The sequence below is a fragment of the Aotus nancymaae genome, unplaced genomic scaffold, assembly GCF_030222135.1.
Source record: "Aotus nancymaae isolate 86718 unplaced genomic scaffold, 86718_ANA_hifiasm-v0.15.2.pri h1tg000115l, whole genome shotgun sequence".
Taxonomy (NCBI): Eukaryota; Metazoa; Chordata; class Mammalia; order Primates; family Aotidae; genus Aotus; species Aotus nancymaae.
The window spans coordinates 9,977,625-10,000,000 of record NW_026988530.1 but is presented as its reverse complement, the minus strand read 5'-3'; the positions used below and the strand labels follow the sequence as shown (position 1 = coordinate 10,000,000).

The 22,376-nt window shown below is 41.9% G+C and overlaps 2 protein-coding genes across 7 annotated transcripts in view; one reads left to right on the top strand and one right to left on the bottom strand.

The window, feature by feature from the left end:
* Window positions 1-22,376, top strand: part of PALLD (palladin, cytoskeletal associated protein) — a 463,427-nt gene that overhangs the window by 386,273 nt on the left and 54,778 nt on the right. The gene's annotated exons all lie outside the window — the stretch shown is intronic.
* The window catches only part of CBR4 (carbonyl reductase 4), a 141,322-nt gene continuing 131,000 nt past the window's right edge, over window positions 12,055-22,376 (bottom strand). Inside the window, exons 5-6 of one of the 2 annotated variants that reach the window (XM_064371022.1) lie at window positions 15,020-15,111; window positions 12,055-14,726 (exon numbers count right to left, since the gene is read on the bottom strand). In XM_064371022.1, the coding sequence (XP_064227092.1) occupies window positions 14,430-14,726; window positions 15,020-15,111 (389 nt within the window). In that variant the 3' untranslated portion in view covers window positions 12,055-14,429. The remainder of the gene's footprint in view (window positions 14,727-15,019; window positions 15,112-22,376) is intronic. The other variant, XM_012457216.3, reaches the window with a different exon arrangement.

The following is a 22,376-nucleotide window of genomic DNA, read 5'->3' as shown; positions in this document are numbered from 1 at the left end:
CCAGCCGCTTTGCTTTGTCTTAGAGCCTGTCCTTGACGAGTTCTAAGACTAAAAAGAAAAGCTATAAACATGTGTAATTCAGAGATTGAAGGTACTGATCTTTGTTGTCAGTGACTGAAAACCAGGCCTAGCAAGAGCCTTGTTCACTACCTGTCAGCTCAGAGAGTATGCCAGATACACTGGACATCTTAGATACAGATCGACTTGGTGGTTTTCTCTCTCTCTCTCTCTCTCTCTCTCTCTCTCTCTGTGTGTGTGTGTGTGTGTGTGTGTCTGTGTGTGTATGTGTGTGTTTTCTTCCTAAAAGACTTCTCACACCACCACTGATGAGAAAAATAATTCGAGGAAAATGTAGTTACACTCAGTGTAGGAAGCGAGTCACTGTTAAAAGCAAAAAGAGGATAATTGTCAAGCTTAGAACTCTGCTAATTTGAGTCCTGAGCTCCAAAACTGGTAGAATTCAAACCTTAAATGTAGAATGCACTAGCATTCTATGCCTTAAACAGTTTAAAGGAAAGGCTTAGATTGGCAAAATGTACATCATATGGAATAATGATCCTAAATCAGTCTTGTGCAAAGTAATAAGATGCCGCTTTATAAGTATACTTTGTTTCTAAAGTTTACCAATCTCAAAGGCTACTTGGAGCTCTCATTTCAGAAATAATTTCAAGATGCTCATTCTGTACAGTTTTGTAGTATGGTTAGCTTCGAAGTTTGCTGCAGACACAAATGAACCTGCCCTAAAATGCAACACAAGAGCACGAATTAGTGAGTAAAGATGAGAGGAGGTTATTTTACGTCGCTTCCTGCAGGCTGTGAGAATTTTTCCCTTCAAGCAGGATATACCGATTCAATCCTTACCATGAGAGCCACTCCCCTCGGGACATAAATTAGTCTTCGTGTATTTCAAGTTCTGGCACATGGTCACATTCCAACTGGGTGCAGCAGTTGACTTTTGTCTTTAACTTTCCTTGGCAAACTGATAGCATCAGAGGAAGAGATAAGCTGCCCCTTAGAGAATTGACTGTAACGGGTTCCAGACCTCTGCACGCCCCTGGTGCAAGCACCAGCTTTCTTTTAAAGACTCAGGGTTATGTTGCGTGTTGGGATGTTTTGTTGTTTGCTTTCGAAGAAGCCAGATCAGATTTTTGTCAACTTCAGTAGGAGAAGAGGGATACATTTTTAAGGTGATCTCTAGAATGCTCTGGCCAACTTAGCTGCAGACATAAAAGGAGAAAGGAAGAGACGGTGTATATTTTGGCACCTGAACTTCTGTAGTAACAGTGCATTCATTCACAAATCTGGGGAGAACTGAATGTCTGCTTTTTAAAGTCTGAATTGGATTTTCGACTAGATTTTGAGACCCTGAGAAGGTTTTCAGTCAAAACCATGCTCAGTATTTGTGTTTTATCATTATTGATGGAAAACGAAAGGAGATTTAAATTCTTGATAGCCAGGTTTGATATTAGACTTTTACATTTATAACCTCACTTAAACTTTACAAGATATCTCATTATAGGTATTATTAATCCCATTTTTCAAGCAAAAATCACTGATGCTTGGAGAGAAAAACTAACTGGCACTCTTGAGATTTGTGCCACGTGCAGCTGGCTGCATCCACGAGCTCATAAAGAATTCAGAGCCAGTCCCCAGCTGCTCTTCCCCATCCCATCTTCTCATCCCCAAGCTACCTCCGTTAAAAGAAATGCCAGGCTATATTCACTCCATTTTATTGTGTATACTTATGAATGCATTTGCTAATCTTTGGTGTTAAAAAATACAGTGAATGAACTCCTAACCAGTTTTTCAGTGTATTTCCTCAATTTTTAAAAGCAATAAACTTCTTTAATCCTCTCTCTTACTCAAAGAATACTAAGAAATGAAAGATCTGACTTTAAGCAGGAGAAGTTTTGTCTGAGCGCATAGCCAGGAAACTTCACTTGCCTGGGTCCTGAGATGAAGTGATCTGCCGGAACCCAAGTGTGGGGGCGGCTGGCGAGGCCTCAGCCCTCCGGCTCCTGTATGAGAGGCCTTTCTCCTGCAACCTGGCTCCTGCGAGGAAGGAGTGCTCTCCCTTCAGCCCCACTCCGCACCAATAATTTAAAAGATAAGAGGGAAACATTTCCCTGACTATAACATGGTTTGTTTTGAATATGGTGTGTCTGGGCCTACACCTTCTAAAAGTCCTCTAAAAGATAACAGTTGTTCACATTGCAAACCTGTTTGCAGAGCCTGGAAAGATGCAGTATTCTGTTGGGAAAGTCAGTCTCCTTTTGTCACTGACATAATTTCTAAGTCTGTCATTTCTAATATGCTCTCTTAGTTTTAGCTCAGAAGTAGCTGAGTATCATACGAAACGTGTACTTTTTACGGCTGCTTAGCATGTGTCTGCGAACCCTAGCTGTGAACCCTGGCCTTCTGTGAGCAGGCAAGAGCAATGTGCTGAAGGAGTTAATCTGGCCAGGTGTCACTGAGAGGCTGAGGGGGCCAGGGGTGCCCCTCCCAGCCAGCGGCATAGCCCCGCTTCCTGCCGTCTCCCTCCTCGTCCTTCTTCCCACTCCTCTAACCTGTCAGGTACACCAACATTGATTCTCTGCCTCGGAGCCTGTGGACCTACAGTCTGGCTTGCTTTTATTTTCTCCATCTCCAGAATATATCTCTCCTCCATACCCCCATAAATTAAGTGACCTAAATATATAAAATCGAAGACAGAGGCAGGATAAAACTGATAACTTAATAGCACAACTAGCCAGTCTCGTAGATTTTTTTGCATTCATTCCAAACCTGTTTGGTTTTTTGTTTGTTTGGTTTTGGGTTTTTTTGAGACAGAGTCTGGCCCTGACACCCAGGCTGGAGTGCAATGGCGCCATCTCAACTCACTGCAACCTCCGCCTCCTGGGTTCAAGCAATTCTCCTTGCCGCAGCCTCCTGAGTAGCTGGGATTACAGGCGCCTGCCACTATGCCCGGGTAATTTTTGTATTTTTGGTAGAGATGGGGTTTCACCGTGCTGGCCAGGCTGGTCTTGAACTCCTGATCTCAAGTGATCCACCTGCCTCAGCCTCTCAAAGTGCTGGGATTACAGGTGTGAGCCACCATGCCCAGCTGAAACCTGTTTCTATTAAAAGACTTATACCTTGGCACTTTAATAATTTATTAAAAATCATTCATACTAGACATTAAAATAATTATGACTCCCTTCCCCCATTTGATAAGCATATAGGTGACATTACACTAAGTACTATCTCTGTCTACCAGAATAATCTAATGTGGAAGTTGCCACCACATTTCAGGTCTCCTGGAAATGTGCAGAGGTTTCCTGGAAAATGGAGGCAACACCTTGCTGTTGAGGGCAGAAAAAAGAGAGGAGTCTAAGACACAAGGTCCTCTGCTGCTGCTGGCAGCACCCTCACCAGAGCTGAGCTCTTGATACCAGTGAGTGAGTCTGGAAGTCTCCTGCCTTCCTGAGTGAGTCGGAGACATAGAAGCTACCTGGACAGGCTGGAGAAATGAGGGACGTAAAGACAGATCACACCCCTTGCCCCATGCCACCTGACTGGAAATGCCCGCCAAAGAGACACGGACACACAAGGCTGCACAGATGTAAAGCTCAATGTATTAAATTAGATAGCGAAGAAATAGACACCAAACCCAGCAATACAAAGTGCCTGCTTAATGCACTTAAACATTCTTCTGTTTTAGGCTACACAGTACTTGCTGGCTTCATGTGGCTTCATGAAGGCAAGTGCTGGGTCTGTTTTGATCGCTACTAGATTTCTGGCACCCAGCATGTAGTAAAAGCTCATCAGTATTTGTTAAATTCACTGAGAGGGCTGGGTAAGAAGGTAGAATGAAAAGGAAAAAAAAAAAAAGCACCAGCCTGGGCAACATAGCAAGACTGTCTCTACAAAAATAGGTGCAGTAACTCACGCCTGTAGTGCCAGCTACTTGGGAGGCTGAGGCAGGAGGATTGCTTGAGCCCAGGAAGTCAAGGCTGCAGTGAGCCGTGATCATGCCACTGTACTGCAGCCTGGGCAACACAGTGGGACCCTGTCTCAAAAAGAAAGAAGCACCCCTAAAGTTGGTAGTCCCTACAAGAGTGTAGTTGCTCTTTAAGCTTGAATTTTTGGTTATTTTGCAAGGGGTATTTGCCTTAAGCCGTGGTGATTAGATTTATTCTGCTTTGTGGGCTTTTAGATGAGTTAATCGGCTATAATTTCTCTTAATTCCCTCTGATACCTTCTAGGTATGGATATCAAGAAACCTACATGTTTGTATTTAGAATATTTTATGTTTGACAGGTATCAGTGGGTAGTGACTTTGCACTAGAATTGCCTTTTTCCCTGCCTCAGTTGCTTTTGGTAACATTATCTGTTTATTCCCTGTTAAACCTTACAAAAATATCATTTACTTTTTAGGATGAATAAATCAGTTTTTGTAATTTTAGCCACGTGGGAAAAACAGAAACTGCAGTGCAATGTAAAGGGAGAAAAGTCACACATAGCTAATTATTGCTAGGAAAATGAGAAGTGAGCTAGCAGCATCTGAGAGGATTTCATGCCTGAGCATCTCACATAGTAACTTTTTCTTTGAGCCAGCATAATTACCAGCTTTTCCCATGTCTGTATAGAAATTTTTTTTCCATCGAAATTTTGGCCTTAAAAGTGAAATACAGGTTATTTTACAGATGATCAATGATCTCTCTGGAGGAAGTCCACAGGAGCTCTCCGATGCTCTGTAGACCGCCTCTGCTCGCTCCTCCATCAGTATCCTGCCTCCCAGCTTGCATCTTGCCAAAGCTAGCAAAGACCCTCAATGACCTGGCCTGGGTGCATGGAATTATTAGAGACCAGATAAAAGGCGTGTAGGAAGTGCTAGTGCAGCAAATGCTGTGAAAAAATGTGCCACAACCTCTGCGGGCAGGAAACTGAAGGACCTCGTGTGTTCTGGAGGCCTGAGGAAGGAGCCTCAGGAAGTGATGTTTGATTGGACATCCGGAGACTAAATGGGAGAGACAGACAGGTGGGCAGTCAGGAGGAACTGCACATCGAAGGATGGGCTGAGACTCTGAGAATGGGGGTGGGAGGGAGAGGAGAGGAGGCTACAGGGGCTGACCAGGTCTGGTGGGCCAGGGGAAAGAATTTGGAGTTGATTTTAAGAGCAAGCGCAGGCGATTGGGGACAGGGAAGTCAAGAGAGTCACAGGATTCTGTGTGGGTTTTGAAACTGGCTGGCTGCACGGAAGAGAGCTGCGTGTGGGAGACATGTAGGAGAGGGAAGGGCAGGACTCGGTGGTTGAGACGAGGCGGAGGGGGTCAGGCGGGCCTGACTCCTGCAGTTCTGACTTGTGAAACGCGCTCAGGGATGGTGCCACTGCCTAAAGAGGAAGAGAGGATTTTGATAACAACTCAGCACTGTTCTTTCTTGATCCCTGCAACAGCTGTACTACGTAGGTTCTGTTGTTACCCCATTTCACAGATGAGAAAACAGAGGTGCTGATAAATTGTCTAGAGTCGCACAGTAAGTGTTCAATCGATGTTCGCTACTACTGCCTCTGTTTACTCATGGAGTCATTCATTCATTCATGGACTGTGTGCTGTATATAAGATAACACACTGTTGAACAGAATAGATGTGAGCTCTGCTCTTGAGAAAGACTTGGAGTGGGAGAACAGGCAATAAATAAGCAGTTATCTTGCTTGGACAGGCTGGTCAGGGATGGTAGGACGGTCTAGGTTTCTTAGACTGGAATGTTAGGATTCTCGCTCTTGCATAAATCTTGGATGGATATACAGGGGAAAACACGCATTACTGACAAAGCCAAAAAAATGTTTCCCAGATGTTCTCTGAGGTTCCACAGGCATCCCCACTGAGTTAGGTCAGAAGTAGGCCTTGTGCCGGTTTTATAGGTGGGAGGCTGATGCGAGAATAGCAATGCAGCCGTGCTGAGGACACAGACAGCTAGGGTTCCAGGTGCCTCCGCTCCCGCTGCTTAGCAGGGTCAGCTACCTCTGGGCCCACAAAGGTGGAAAATGGTAGGAAAGGCCCACATCTGACTGCCTCTGTACAGGTCAATCACAGCTCCCCGTGCTCTACTATATATAGTAACGACCTTACATAAGAGTGCTATTAAAAAAGGAACGACAGAGAGGAAAAGAGAATGCCAGCTGAATTTTTTCCACTAAAGCTCATTTTTAACAGATGTGTTTTCTCTGCTTCCATGATGACAGTGTACCAGGGGACTGTTCCAGGTCAGGAGGGGAGCAGCCCAGGTACTTGTAGGACTGTGATTGGGTCCGTCTGTGCTGAGCACAGCTTGCTCTGGGGTAGATAAAATTACTATTTCATGTTACTGTCCTCCTTAGTTCCCATTTTCCTGGTATCTGTGGGAAGAGGGCTATGAAGAAAAATGAAAACACTGTGAAAATAGTTTAAACTTTACAGTATATTTGGGATAATGCTGAAAAGCAGTGTTCTAAGTTCAGTAAAATGGGTGATTAACATATAAGTGGTAGGTCTATCTTAAAATGCTTTAAATTGTAGTTCATGATCTTTTAATTAAGGCTTTCTTATTGCATCGGATCTCTTATACACTCTAGTACCCAGTGATACACAAATTTTGTTAATTTTTGTGTCTGTTTGTACAGTGTGTATGACCTTGACATTGGTTAATATTCATGGGTTGGCTGCATGCTCCCTGTTCCCCAGGACAGCCAATTTGCCAGTTGTTAAGAACTATATAGTTCAGCCTTTGTCCCAGATTAAAGGGTCCACATTTGGACAATAAATTATTTACGTGACTATCCTGCATACTGATAGCTCACATGTATCGAAGGCTTGCTCGAACATCGCTCAAAACACTTTCTATGTACTAACACGTTTTGTCTTCACAGTCTGGGAGGTAAGTGCTGTGATGACCTCCATTTTATTTTCGAGTCAGTGTGTACATGTGTAGCTTGTTTCAAGGGCATATTCATGATGTTAATGTTTGGGATTCCATTGATCCTCTCCCCCAGGTGGTGCACACAGTACCCAGTAGGAAGTTTCTCAGCCCCTCCCCGCCTCCTTCCCTCCCTGCTTTTGGAGTACCCAGTGTCTGCTGTGCCCATCTTCATGTTTGTGGGTTTTCTGTGCCTGTGTTAATTTGCTTAGGATAATGGCCTCCAGCTGCATCCATGTTGCTACAAAGGACATGATTTTGTTCTTTTTTATAGCTATGTAGTATTCCATGGTGTGTATGTAGCACACTTTCTTTATCCAGTCCACCACTGATGGGCATCTAGCTTGGTTCCCTGTCTTCGCTGTTGTGAACAGTGCTGTGATGAGCGAGCGTACGTGCGTATGTGGGGCTTTTGCTAGAATGATTTATTTGCCTTTAGGTATATACCCAAAACTGGGATTGCTGAGTCTAATGGTAGTTCTATTTTTAGGTCTTTGAGAAATTTCCAGACAGCTTTCCACAGAGGCCTAATTTACATTCCCACCAGCAGTGTATAAGTGTTCCCTTTACTCCGCAGCCTCCCCAGCAGCTGTTGTTTTTTGACGTGACAGTAGCCATTCTGACTGGGGTGAGATGGTATCTCATCATGGTTTTGGTTTTCATTTCTCTGATGATTCGTGATGCTGAGCATTTTTTCATGTTTGTCAGCTGCTTGGATGTCTTCCTTTGAGAAATATATGACCCCCATTTTAAAGATGAAGAAGCAGGTTCAGAAAGATTAAGTGATCAAAGAGACTCAGCCAGTAAATAATAGAATCTAAAATTTAAACACAGGCAGTCTAACTCCAGAGCTTACATGCATAAGAAGTACCTTTCATTCCTAAACCAGTTAAGAAGTATATAAATAAATCTCCCAGAGGATGGAAGTGTACTTTGGAACTGGGAAGTTCTTTGAGTCCTTGCTTGAGTAGAAATGCTCTCCCAGTTTGCCAGCACAGGGGCCCTTTATGGGGGAGCCTGTGAGCACCATCCCGCAGTCCAGTTAACTGAGCACAAGGCGCAAGGCATATTTGTTTTTCTTTCTTTTGAAAACATAAATGTTAGAAAAGTTCAGAAATAGAAGTATAGACTTGTAACTGTTGGAACCTTCCTTCCTTCTCTGCACAACCCTTCTCTCACGCCCATTCCTCAGCCTCCATGTTTTCACGAACAGTGTGATTGACTGCTCTGATTTTGTTAGCTAGTTACGGTGGCAAATGAGAAAACGCTGAGTGACTGGTATGTACCGCCTCCAGAAGCAGCGCTCTCTATGAAGGTGTCACCGTTTGCATTAGCACGTTATGCTAATACTCCTTTGCATCTCAGGGTTGTTTATAAATTATTTGTTTTAGGATGTGTTATTAGCTTCGTTAACACCGTTGTGGACTTGACATTTAGAACTTTTCTTCCCCAACTCTTTTTTTACTTATTTTTCATGAGAATAGTCCTTAGATGAAGATGAAAGAAAGCTAAAACACCAGGTGGAATTCACAAACTGATAAATAACCCTATTTAAATCCATGGAAAGGTAATATTTAAGGGAGGTTTGTTTTAATTGATTTTTATTTTATGTGTATACATTAACTTCCTAAATCTTACCTTTCACACCAAGAAGCCTAGATCAGTGAATGTGTTAAGATGCTGGTGGCTGAGAGCAAAAGTAGATGACCTAAAGTTGTCTAACAAACTAGATATCACTCAATTGGAAACCCAAGTGTGTTTCAGGAGCAGCGGCAGGTCTGCCTTAGCCTTCTAACCACTGTATCACCCTGTTAAGATCAATCAGATACAAAAATCTTTGGTCGGAACCAGTCTTACAGAGGAAACTAAGAATTTCTGCTTTCTTGTCTTTCTGTTCACCATAACACAGGCATGTATCAAAAAATACATAGAAAGCAAAAATTGGAAGACTATTACATGTGCTTTCCTAAATGCACCTTAACGCTTTCTCTGGTGTTACTGTTACTGCTGTTGGCCGTGTCACTGTTCCAATGAGCCTGTAGTTAACACACACTGCTCCCCACACAGCAGCTCTTCTGAGGAGAGCAGCCCCCTGCCTTGTGACTCACTGAGAAACATAAACTCTGATTACTTAGAGCAAAATTTCAGATTTGAAGAAGTTTTCCTAATAAGGAAGAATGATGTAATGTTCATGGAGGGGGGCCAGGTTCCCTTCGTTTGTTTTATTTATCTTAGCTGAATTCCAGGGGAAAATGGGCTATGAACATGAGGGCTGATAACTATATTTAGCCACACAAAGTTAGTAACATCAGGGGGCATTTTTTCTTTAAGTTCTATATTCATAAATGGACTGAAAGATATTTTTCCAGGCATCTTGTTTTTATAAAGTTTGATCAAGCATAAATACTATTAAGATGTTACCTTTTGAGTGTGAAGAAAGTATCCCTTGTAATCTCTTTAATTTGGCATGTTTCTCTTAGATACTGGTTTCTGGGTCAAAAGATAGATAGCTAATAACAATACCTTGGTTCAGAAGATTGTATTAACTTCCAGAGTGCCCACACCTGCCATCCCAGCACTTTGGGAGGACAGCGCCAAAGGATCGCTTGAGCTCAGGAGTTGGAGACCAACCTGGGCAACACAGGGAGACCCCATCTCTATAAAAGTAAAAAAAAATCAGCTGGGCACGGTGGCACATACCTGTGGTCCCAGTTACTTGGGCCTGGGAGGTCGAGGCTGATTGCACCACCGCATTCCAGCCAGGGCAACAGAATGAGACCCTGTCTCAAAAACAAGAAAAACAAAAAGTGAAAACAAACAAATCCAGACTGGGCTTTAACAAGCAGGCAACAGCAAGTGACCGTAGTTTCTTAGAAAGATAATGTGTGTTTACGAGCCCTGTTCTGCCCATTGTCTGGCATTGTTCAATCTAGATTCACCCCCATCCCCTCACCTTACTCTACATATAAAATTAGGCTGTGCATCTTAAGACGGTAGTCTATCATTTTTGTACTTTTGCATTTTATTTAAACATATTAACCGGAGAAAATCAAATTTGTAGCATTAAACATAAAACCTCAGCGTTATAACTGGTCATTCCCTCCTCTTGTCAACATATTACAACATTTTTGCTTTGCTCTGTGACGTGATTCAGGGCTTACATTCTATTTCCCATGAGAGAAGAGTCAAATTCATCCCTGTCGCTGCTCCTGAAACACACTTGGGTTTCCAATTGAGTGATATCTAGTTTGTTAGACAACTTTAGGTCATCTACTTTTGCTCTCCACCATCAGCATATTAACACGCTCACTGATCTAGGCTTCTTGGTGTGAAAGGTAAGATTTAGGAAGTTAATGTGTACATGTAAAATAAAAATCAATTAAAACAAACCTCTTCCTTAAACATTACCTTTCCATGGAAAGCCTGCTATCTTCTGCCTTTAACCTAAGTCTTCAGAGTGGACACTTCCTCCCCATGACTTACTGTTACCCATTCTCACTGCAGCAGGCGGGCTGACTTCTCAACAGCCGTGGCCTTGTAGTTTATCTGAATAGGATGAGCATCTCTATGGAAATGAATCTCCTCTGACCGCCTGAAGGAGGAGGCTCTGCTGGAGACAAGTGCTCTTGTCTGTCAATGGATAGCACCAACCATGCCCCAGACGTGCTGGCCATGTGTGGAATGTCTTAGGAGACTGGAACAGTTTGAGAAAGGCACTCTTAGAATCATTTCTAATATTACTTGATGGGAGGTCAGCAAATAAGTTAGGAAACTTGTAAAAATTGGGAGACAACTTTTTGACACTATCATGGACAAATCCATCACCACTACCCCAAATATTGAGCCTCAGAGACCAAGTCCTCAGATTCTGAGGCTCTGTGGTATGATTCCTCTTCAGCAGAGCATCCAGCGAACCCTCGTGAGAAGTGAGGGAACTTGTTGACTAGGCCTCAAGGAGCGCTGTGCAGTAGAAATAGAATGTGAACCACCATAACAATGCAGACCCCATATGCAGTTTCATTTTTCTAGTAGTCACATTAAAAAGGAAAAGGAAATTTTAATAGTACACGTTATTTAACCTAATCTATTCAAAATAATATTTTAACATGTAAATACAAAAATTAGTCATGATCATTTTCCAATCTCTCTTTAAACTGGATTTTTAAAATCTGCTATCTACTTGACACAGCACTCAGTTCTGACTAACCACTGTTGAAGCACTTAATCGCTACATGTAGCTAATGACTACCATAGTGGGGCAGTGCAGGTCTGGGGGATGTGGAGTCAGGTCAACACAAACCTTGACACTCAGAACCAGTACTGTGGAATTGATGGTAATTACTCCAAATGCTCATCTCTTACCTTTTCACATCTGAAAACGGCTGCTGAATTTACAAACCAGATAGCAGTAAAAGGGCCAATCCCAGTGACAAAAATGGAGTTCAGTCAGTGGAGAAGGGTCTGTTGATACCAGATCCTCAACCACAGCCATGTACAGCTGAACAGAAGACCCCTCTGATTCCCAAGGCAGGAATTGGGGTGGAGGGCTGGGCATTCAGGCAGAAAGTCTGAAAGAAATACATCAATGGTCATTTCAGTAATAAATGCTGTGAATAAATAAAACAGGATAATAAGAGAGAGGTGGGAGTACTCTTCTTGCTCACTCCGACAGTTGAGTGACTCTTCTGGGAAGTGAGTTGTGCTGTGGAATGTGATTTTCATTCAGCCTGAGAGCCAGGCACAGTGGCTCACGCCTGTAATCCCACACTCTGGGAGGCTGAGGTGGGCGGATCACTTGATGTCAGGAGTTTGAGACCAGCCTGGCCAACATGGTGAAACCGCATCTCTACTAAAATACAAAAATTATGCAGGCCGGGTGGCACACATCTGTAATCTCAGCTACTTGAGAGGCTGAGGCACAAGAATTGCTTGAACCCAGGAGGTGGAGGTTGCAGCAACCAAGACCGTGCCACTGCACTCCAGCCTGGGCGACAGAGCCTCAAAAAACAAGCGAACAAACAGAAAACTCAGCCTGAAGAAAATGCTTCTTCCAGTCCTCAGCTTGACTAAAGAGATCCTCATTTTTAAGAGAGAATTTCATTATTTAAAAACACAATACCCAGAGAAATGGAAGAAGCTGGTTTCTGTGTGCTTCAAAAAATATTTTGGTGTAAGGCCTCAGATGACTTCTTTTGCTCAGGATACCACAGCTGACACAGCTAAAATATGAAATATGGCCTAAATCATACAAAGTGAGCTGATAACTTCGGAAATATTTTTGTTTTAACCAAGGCAAACAAATTAAAATTTTAATCTGTTTTATTTTCATATTTGCTTAAGTAAACTTCAAAACTAATGACTTCCAAAGAATTTGGCCTCGGCTACATGCATGACCAGTGAATGCTATTGAGAGTGTGGGACTGCATTGAATAAATCTAGTGAGTATGGAAGTTTTGTGTTGAAAAAAATCTTGGTAAAAAAGCACTAGAACCACCATACAGTATAGATCTCTATGCTGATGATATGTGGAGTAGCTTAGGAGGGAACCTGAGAAATGGTAACAATATTTGGTTGATGCCGGAGTGGGAAATTGGACTGGGAAGAAAACGTATGAGATGAAAATATACTTTTCAGTGTTCTTTTTGTATTTTTTGCATTTTGAAGAGGTTTTTAATTCTGATGAAGTCCCAATTCATCCATCTTTTTTTCTCTTACAGATCACCCTTTTGTTGTCTTAGCTAAGAAATCTTTAACCTGTGGTCACAAAGATTTTCTTCTATGATTTCTTCTTGAAATTTTATAGTTTTAGATTCACATTTATGTTGAAGGTTTTATTTTTATTTATTTATGTTTAGACATGGGATCTCGCTCTGTCCCCCAGGCTAGAGTGTAGTGGCTACAAAATCATGAACTCCTGGATTCAGTTGATCCTCCATCTCAGCCTCCCGAGTAGCTGGGACTACTGGCGTGCGTCAACATGCCAGCTAATTTTTTAGTTTTCTGTAGAGACGGGGTCTTACTTTATTGCCCATGCTGATCTCAACCTTCTGGGCTCAAGTGATCCTCCCCCTTCAGCGTCCCAAAGTGCTGGAATTACAGGCATTAGCCACCATCTCTGGCCTGCTGAAGACTGATATTAGTTAACTTTCACATAAGGTGTCAGTTGTGAGCTGAGGTTGGAAATCAATAGGGTTTGGAGGGGTTTTTTTTGGTTTTATTTAATCATGTGTATTCTTACCACTTTAAAAAATAGGACTTAATTTCAAAAGAGATTAAAAAGAAATATTGTATAGAAATGTCTGCAGTTATAATTAGTTCCATTTTAGAAAGAAAAAGTTGTTTTATTTTGCTTCATTTTGAGATAGGATCTTGTTCTGTCACCCAGTCTGGAGTGCAGTGGCACAATCGTGGCTCACTGCAGCCTTGTTCTCCTGGCTCAAGCGAGTAGCTGGGACTACAGATTTCGCACCACCACACCTGGCTAATTTTTTAACTTTTATTTTTAGCGTAGATGAGGTTTCACTATGTTGCCTAGGCTGGTCTCAAGATGTGGGCTCAAGTGATCGTCCCGCCTCAACCTCCCAAAGTGCTGACATGACAGGCCTGCAACACTATGCCCGCCAAGAAAAAGTTTTCTTATGTCTGCTGTACTGATTCTCAGGAACAGTCGTTGTGCTTTAATTCTCCAAGCCAAAAACGCCAACTTCTCTTGGGCAAGAAGGACCATGTTTTGATTGCACTCTCTCATATGGCCCCTTGCCTTCAGCCATTTTCATAATCTAAACTTGATGGCAGTGTCTTGTGATAGGGTAAGAAATGAAAAATGGTAAAAGCCATTTGTTAGGGTAAATCTGAACTAATTATGTAGATCAGCTGAAATAAAAAGGGTTACAAAGACAAGTTTTCTGTCTTCAGGAGGGAATGTAGATACAAAAACTTCATTAGTGATGAAAAGCTATGGATAAATTTGCATTTGTCAGATCTGCTTAGGGAGAACATATACACCAGGTGGAGGAAGTCTTCCCACACCCCTTCCGGAAGGACTGAGATCCTGCCGCCAGACACATGTTGCAATATCAACAGAAGTTCCTCAGATTGCCTTCCACAAAGGAGGGGAGTGGGTCTGTTGAATGCTTTCGTTCTGTGATACTGAGAACATGTGAGCTGCTCAGCCCTTTACCAGAGCTGGGGCTAGCCTCTTCCAATAAATGCTAAAAGATGACTACTGCTTAGAAGGTGCACCTATCAGCATGAGCCCATGTGTCTCAGGTTCTTTCAGGCCATTACCATGCATGAATAATATACATTTGATGGGAGATGATCCTCTCTCCCTACTCAAGTTTGGAACCATTTGACAGATAAACTGAGGAGTCAGAAAGAAATGCAAGCACCAGATTTGTACTGGGGAGAGCTCAGAGGAGAAAGGGGATGTACTGCTGGGCCTTGTGAGCTGGCTTCTACTTCACTCTTCAGCTAAGCAAGCTAATACCCACTCAAAGGCAGCACTGAACAGCTCCACGTAGATCACACCCTCCAAAAAAAACAGGAAGAAAAAGCCCTCTCACTGCACCAAGATGCAAAGAGAGAAGAGCAAGGGAGGAGGGGCTGATCCGGGCATGCCCAGCTCCATCCCCCACCCATATTTGCCACAAAGGGAGGAGATGGCGAAGAGGGCCCCCATCCTGGAAATCCTCCATGGGAAGCAGTGAAGGATGCGGGGCCCAGTCCGTCCGTGTCCAGGGTTCCGCTGATCCTGCGTGGTAATTTTGAAGGATGATAGCTTGATGCTCCTGAAAGGAAAAAAACAAGAATTTCATCTATTAGGTCGTTAACATATATCATGAATGACTTTAATGTCTTCTGGTTCATTTTGACATTTTTGTAAATTCTATACATCTTTACTTATTTACTTCCATGATATACATCTATACTTATTTACTTCCATGATAAATTTTAAAGATCAACAAATGTCCACAGCAAGGAAAAAAATCACTAGTAAACTTGTAACTTTTATATTTCTATACTTTTAACTGTTACATTAATCTTGTCTTATTCAAAATGTATTCACCACAAAAATACTTACTAATCTTGGTTTCCTGGTATGAACTGCTTGCGCTTCTGAGATTAGAGATATGCTTTTCTTTACCGGTGGCCACAGTCGAGATAAAATCATGCCTAAAAGGACAAGTTAGGAATAGAAAGTGTAATTAAGTATATTCTGTGTTAGTTTTACTTAGGACTGTAATTCTTTAGCAATTTCATCATATTTAAACTTGAAAATATGCATGACTGCCGATACCACTATAGTCATATCCTTGTATATATGCCTGTTACTTCCAGGCAGTTGGTCACCTTCTCTCTTCAGGCCCTTGTTAGAACCTGACAGATTTTGAATATATCTTTTTTTCTTTGTAATGTTTATCTGTATTCTTGTTAGAAATGACTTTCTGGTTCAGTTATTTGAAAGATTAAGCCTTTTAGTGAAAGAAGTTCTCACCCTGGTGTCATCACTTGAGAGGCTGGGAGTGAAGAAACCCAGCTACTCCTCTGGGCTCGGCCCGGGCCTCCTGTGTGTCTCTGCACCAGCCGCACTTGTTACTCAGCTGGACGAGGATCTGGTGCCCTCCACCCACACGTGCTGGGCTTCCCTGTGTCCCCAGCACACAAACACTATATGTACTTAGTGGCTTTTTCTATTGTTTGAAATCTTAAAAAGAAAAGGCACATTCTGGTGTACATACTACTTCCGTACATGAAGGGCCATCTACTGTATAAATCTTACAGTACAATCATGAATTCCAGATGTGGTGTGCAACAGACTTCATTATTTACATGTTTTGGAAAAGATTAATAAAGTACAGCAAAAGAAGCTCAATGCTACAGCTGTACATACTGTACTATAAAGTACTCTTTTGAAAAGCATTTCAAGATTTTGCAGCATTTTTATTGTATTGGAAACAGTCACAGATACCATATCATAGAAAACTGTTTGATAGAATGCCAGATATAACTGTTGACTATACACAGTCATATATAACCACACTGGAAACTTCATGTAGCTATGATAAATTTCCCTCATTTTTTCCTTCAGAGTAATTACATTAGATAATTGAGCTGTTTCATCTAAGAATTTATTTTTGTGGTTGTAGTCATTTCTCAGGGAGGGAACCTCATTTATTATAGTTCTCCCCAAGGCACCCTGGATAGACCTCATCCACTGCTGGAAAGCCTGGCCCTGCCTGCTGAGGGGAAATGGCTGGGCAGCACTGTCTTCACTGCATCTCTTCCTTTGGCCTCTAAGGAATGTCAAGGTCAGCTGGTCAAAAGCTAAGAAGGGCCAAAGCCATTTACAACTTAGAGTTCTTTTCCACGGTCACAGTCTCTTAATTCATGCTGCTAGGCTACATCTCTTGAGCTTGCCAAAATGCATTTTCGAGCTTTTTCAAAAACGTTCTCCTACTTCAGATGAGAGGTTGGGATGGGAGTCTGATGATCAGGCAAGCCCTGCCTTCACACCACGGAACCCTTGGCTTGTGTATCTTGGCCATTAGCGTTTAAACTAGCAATGGTCGACCTGTAAGAGGAAATAAATTACCCTGAGTACCCAGATCCAACTGTGCATTCCTCACATTGATTGCGAGACCAAAATATGTAGAAAATGTTATTGGTGACATGATTATTATTTATTCAGAAATGTTTAGTTCTTCAGTTATAGGCCTACATTAATAGAAATTTGAAAAGTCATCTTTATAGAGTTGTTTATCAGCATGTGATATAATGTTCCCAGATTGCAGCATATTTAGATATTTAGATACATCTCTCAAGAGATGGAACAGCAAAAAAAAAAAAAAGAGATGGAACAGCATAACAGATGAGTAATATTAGTAATATTCAGATATACAGTCTTAAAAGACTAAAAAGTGAATTTTATAACATGGACGAATTTTAAAAATATTTAAAGGGGACTATTTAAAAATAATCCAAAGATCTGTTGCAAAGATATGAAGAAAGTCAGACCAAGAATGATTTAGGCAAGGCCACACAGATCATTGGTGGCACAATCATGTCTACCAGGGAAAACACTAAGTAACCCAATGGAGGAGATGCTAGAAGGGCTATTGGTGACTTAAGAGCAAGGTGATTTAGGCTCACGCCTGTAATCCCAACACTTGGGGAGGCCAAGGTGGGAGGATTGCTTGAGCCCAGGGGTTTGAGACCAGCCTGGGCAAAACAGTAAGACACTGTCACTACTTAAAAAAAAAAAAAAAAAAAAAAAAAATTCAGCTGGGTATGGTGACACACACCAGTAGTTCCAGCTACTCAGGAGGCTGAGGTGGAAGGATCGCTTGAGCCCAGGAGGCTGCAGTGAGCCAAGATCAGATGCCACTTCACTCCAGCCTGGGCAACAGAGCAAGACCCTGCGTCATTCACACACACACATACCAAGCTATGTTTAAGAATTCAAATCCAATTATTTTGGACATGATTTTTCTTGTGTTTATTTTTTTCTACAACAAACATTGTGTTCGAAAGGAGAGTGAAGGACAGAACTAGAAGTATGTAGGAACTTCCATACCACGAAATTCCATGGTAGTATTTATTGCCTTTATGTGATATGTCTCTTGATTTTTCTCAGAAATTTGAATTAATATTATACTTGGAAAATATGAAGTAAGCAGCTTTATCAGGTGGTTTCATCCTCCTGTTCAGATGTTTTGGATGTACAATATTTAGCTATAAATACAGGTTGTTTGGTTAGTAAAGACCAACCATTCACCAGTTTCTCAATATAATGAATGCTAGTTGATGGTACTTCAGCTGAAATAAGAAATTCTGGAAGCAAATTTAATTTCTTAGTTTCAAAATCAATTCCTTCAGGTTGCTTTGTACATTCTTACAGTTTTTCCAGTAAATGAAAGTTTTTACGCCTAGCATATGAGACACAGCTCCCTAAAATTACATGTCAAGAATGTGTTCAGGACATAGCCGGGCTGTCTCTACAGCTGTGTTGGGCACCGTTGCAGTATCCACATCCCAGTAACAAAGAGACAGGATAGGAGCAACAGACTGAGAGCCATAGTCTTGAGTGGAACCCAAATTAGAAAGGTCCTCCGTGTCTGAGGAAGTCACGCTGCACATGGCAAAAACTAGATAAGTCGTGGTGCTTTGATTAGAGACATGGTAGCATCACGGTCATGAGCCAGAGCGCTTCAGTTTAAATCCCGTCTCCTCTTCTTTCCCACTGCATAGTCTCGTGCCTCAATTACTATGTATCTTTGTGCCTCAATTTCCTCATCTGTAAAATGGAGATAATAAAAGTGGCCTCTCTCCTAGGATTTTTATAAAAATTAAATGAGCTTATATGGCTAAAGTGCTTAAAATGGCGTTTGGTACATAGCAAGTGCTCTATCACAGTAAGTTCTCATCACTGGATAGTGGTGATGCTGTTGGCACTGACAGCAGTAGCAACAGTCATTCTTGATGAAATTCTTTGGAAAAGGCCTCCCCGGCAGCATTAAACACAGGGAATGGATGAATGGATGCCCTTCTCAGGCCTCCAGGATACTTTGCTGCTGTCCAAGACCTTCTTTACCTTACAAACTTCTGGAATTTGATGTTTTAAGAGTCTTTTTAACCACTCTATTTTTCATATGCACATAGTTTAAAAGAGTCAATCAGCATAGAAGATTATAAAATGCAAAAATAAAAGACTTCCTCCCTCCGCCTCATTCCAGTCTCACTCTCCAGAGGTCAACACTTGAAACTATTTGTTTTTAGTCGTTCTGGTGGTTTCTTTCACAAGTTTATGAACAGTCTATGTATTCATCCATTTATTGATTCTCAACTTCCGATAGTGCTATTAGATTAACCCTTATGTTCTTAACAGCAAGATGTTCTTGTTGGGCCTTCGGCACGAACTGGCTGATAACAGTGATTTCTTGATCTCCTGGTGCTTCCATTTGTATATCTGTAAAATAAGGAAATTGGACTTGTTGGTTTCCAAGACCCCTTTCTTAAAAGTGTTAAGAGACCATTTGAATGAATTTAAGTAAAAAACAAGAAAGAAAGAATTCAGAGATAAAACTGTTCTGAGGGTTATCTGGATCCTGCTGCTAAAACAGTGTGCAAATTTTAACCTCCTCTCTCCCTTTTTCTTTGACCTAATGAAATGGCTGCTTTTTATGTACTAGCTTCCATTTTGTAGACCCTTCCATAATGGCCAGGAACTCCAGAGGATTCTATCTATCCTTCTAGACACATTTCCCTTCCATCCTCAGTATGAAAAGTCCCAGGGAAAGGCCCTGATTGGCCTGACCTGACCTGGGTTGTATACTTATCCTTGGATAATATGCTAAAGCCATATGCCAGTTGACTAGTCCTGAATCAAATGCTTACCCAGCAGCCAAGGGTGAGAGGGTTGTGACTAGCAGACCCCCAAAGAATAGGGTAGAAGCAGATCTGTAAGCGGAGGGAGGAGGGCTGATACCAGGTGAAAGAAGAATGGTAGAGAATAAAAACAGATGTCTGCCTTGCTTGGAGTTTCAGGAAACTGACTTTAAGAAGAAACTCATTCAATTCTCCACCTACTAGTGAGTCACGACTTGCTTTTATGAATGCTTACTGCCATGCATTCAACCATTGGTCTCATTCTTCTTCAGAAGTAAAGCATGACCTCCACCTACACGTTCTTTAACTTAGTATCAGCCATAGGCAATTCCCGGCAGGACTTCCACAACACTTGAAAGATGAATACAGACGTGAGTGTGATGTTCCAGGCAGACATCAGTGCTTTAGATTCTAGCTCAACACAGTCACTCAATGCGGGCTTGTTAGAAACACTCTTTCTGGTCTTTGTGACTTCTGCACTACACAATGGACACGCAAGGGAACTGTTTCCTCTCTCTGTACAGGGACCAACTTTGTTATCTCAGGGTACAGTCTCTGTTTTGAAAAAGTCACTGTAGAACAGTACAGTGAATGGGCCATTTGAGAATGGGCCCTCTCAAAAAGAGCTGCCTAGGGATGACTGAGGTTCTTACCAAGAACTGGAAATATCCCAAGGCCTTTCTCTTCAAGGTAAACAGAAACTTACTGCATTTTTGACTGATAACCAAATAAAATGGAAACTGGGCACTCCAGCACAGGCTGCCATTGCCTGGAACGTGATGGAGTGCCTCACAGATGCCACATTAGGAGCTGCGTTCCCAGGTTCACAAATGCTCTTGTTTGGGTTTGGGAGTTTCACATTTTGGATACTAACAAGCCAGAAATATATGAGTACTGTTACATAAGAGCTCTGATACATACAATCTCCTGTATTAGAAGATGCATTTCCCTTTCCTGTATTCCACACAAAAGGATGCCTGGCAAACTTCTGACAGGTAGTAACTGACATCTATATGCAAAACACTGTAATAATCAACAAGACAGAACACATCTGGCTCTGGGTGATCTGGGCTGGCGTGTGAGATAATGCCGTGCCAGCCTTGTGGGCTGGAGTAGTTGGAGGAGGGAGTAAGAACTGCTAGGTGTATTAGGGAAGGCTTCAAGAAGAGATGGGCATTGAAACGGGCATGGAAGGATGAAGACAGTGGATGGAGAGAAATTGGTGGGAGTGGTCGTCCAAGAGGGCAGTGCATGAGAAGAGGCCAGCAGGAAGGAAAACTCAAAATCGGTCTGGGGAACAGTAAGAGTAACTAACTTAGAAGAATGGAAAGGTGGAGACAGAGCAGCAGTAGTTGGAGATAAGATTGTTAGGACTGTTTGAGACCAAATTGTGGGTATCTTAAATATCAGATATTATTTTAGGGAGAAAAGTTGGATCAGGGTGAGAGGAACTCTGTCCAGACACAAGTTTGAAGTGAAGTAGCTCATTTATGTCACGTGAAGTGGAAATGGAATTCAGAACTGAAGGCTGTGTTAGCTCAGGGAGTGAGAGTGACGGAGCTGACTCCTGGTGCAAAGAGGAGTATCCAGTTTAGATCTCGGTAGAGTACCCACTTTGAGAGAGATGGAGAAGAACCAGTGAAGGAAGGCAGGCACAGTCCCAGAAGTCTGGGAACAAGGAGAGTTGTGTTAGTGATGCCAAGGGACAAAGTGCTTCCAGAAAGATGGAGTGGGTAAGCCACTGTCAGATGCTGCAGAGGCATCAAGAAGGAGGGCAGAGAAAAGCCTGGGACTGCTGAGCACAGCACAACCCTATCTTCACATTGAATGAAACATCAAATTAATTTTTGGAAGACTTACAAAATCAGGCCAAAACATCCAAAAGATGGGAAAGGGGTTACTAGCAGAACGCTGGCCACTCACCACTGAAATAGTTCACACGTTTTCTTTAAGGGAAAGCATTATAGCAGAACCACATCCAGCTCTAGCCCCATAGAAGTTATTTTGAGACACATAAAACCTAAAAGCTATTTTTGTCTTGACTGGGTAGAATTTATCTATAGGTGTATCTGTCTTAAGAAAAAAAAAATGCAATTAATGTTAGCCAGTTAGTTAACAGAATATTCACAGAACAGATTATTCACAGAATAATTCTTCCTTTTGTAAGAAGATTTACCATGGAATTGTTTTTATCTGCCTCCCAAATGCCTTTAAATCTCGTTTTCCAAAAACTGATAGATACCTTTTTCAAAAACAGTTGAAATAGGTGTGAAAACAGCATATGCACAAGGTTAATATATGCACACACCCAAATAAAGACCATACTTGGACTCATTTAGTTGTCCAAGTTCACTAGTTTACCAGTTTCTTTGAAATTAGTTTCTTTATAATGTTTAAATCTTACAGGGCTAAAAAGGACAGGTCATAAAATCTAAAAGTTTATTAGGACTTAAAGTTGAGAACCTACCCTAGAAAAGATAAATGAATTATCCAAAGTCATAAACAGAACGTGGCAGAGCTGGAGCTGCGCTATCGGAACTCTTCTCTGCAGGGCTGACTCCATGTTTTCACTAGTAAGTAACCTGCATGATAGCTGCTTTCTAAGAGGACTCTGGAAATGGAGCTATGTGTTGCTGAGTGCCATACAGCTTGATGGAGCAAGGAGTTTTACACCATATAGAAATCTAGGGATTTAAATTAAATTCAACAAATATTTATTGAGCGGCTTCCCTGTGAGTAAAGAGGAAGATACTGAAAATGGAGGGCTCAGTGAAGTGAGAGGATTGCTGTTTTTTGCAAAGACATTGGAGGAGTAGATACTGGTGATTTGTTTGGAAAGAGATGACACTCTACCCTTAGTAGTAATCAGCTCACAAATACTGACAACACACCACTGTTTTGGATGTATTCAACCCAGCAAGCATAAGCTATGATGGAAGTGACTCAAAGTTTGGCACCAGCCTCTGTTTAATGAATGAAAATGAAGAGCTGAGGAAACAGTAACCATATGAAACCTGAAAATATGCCAAATTCGTCATTTCATTGTAAGACAA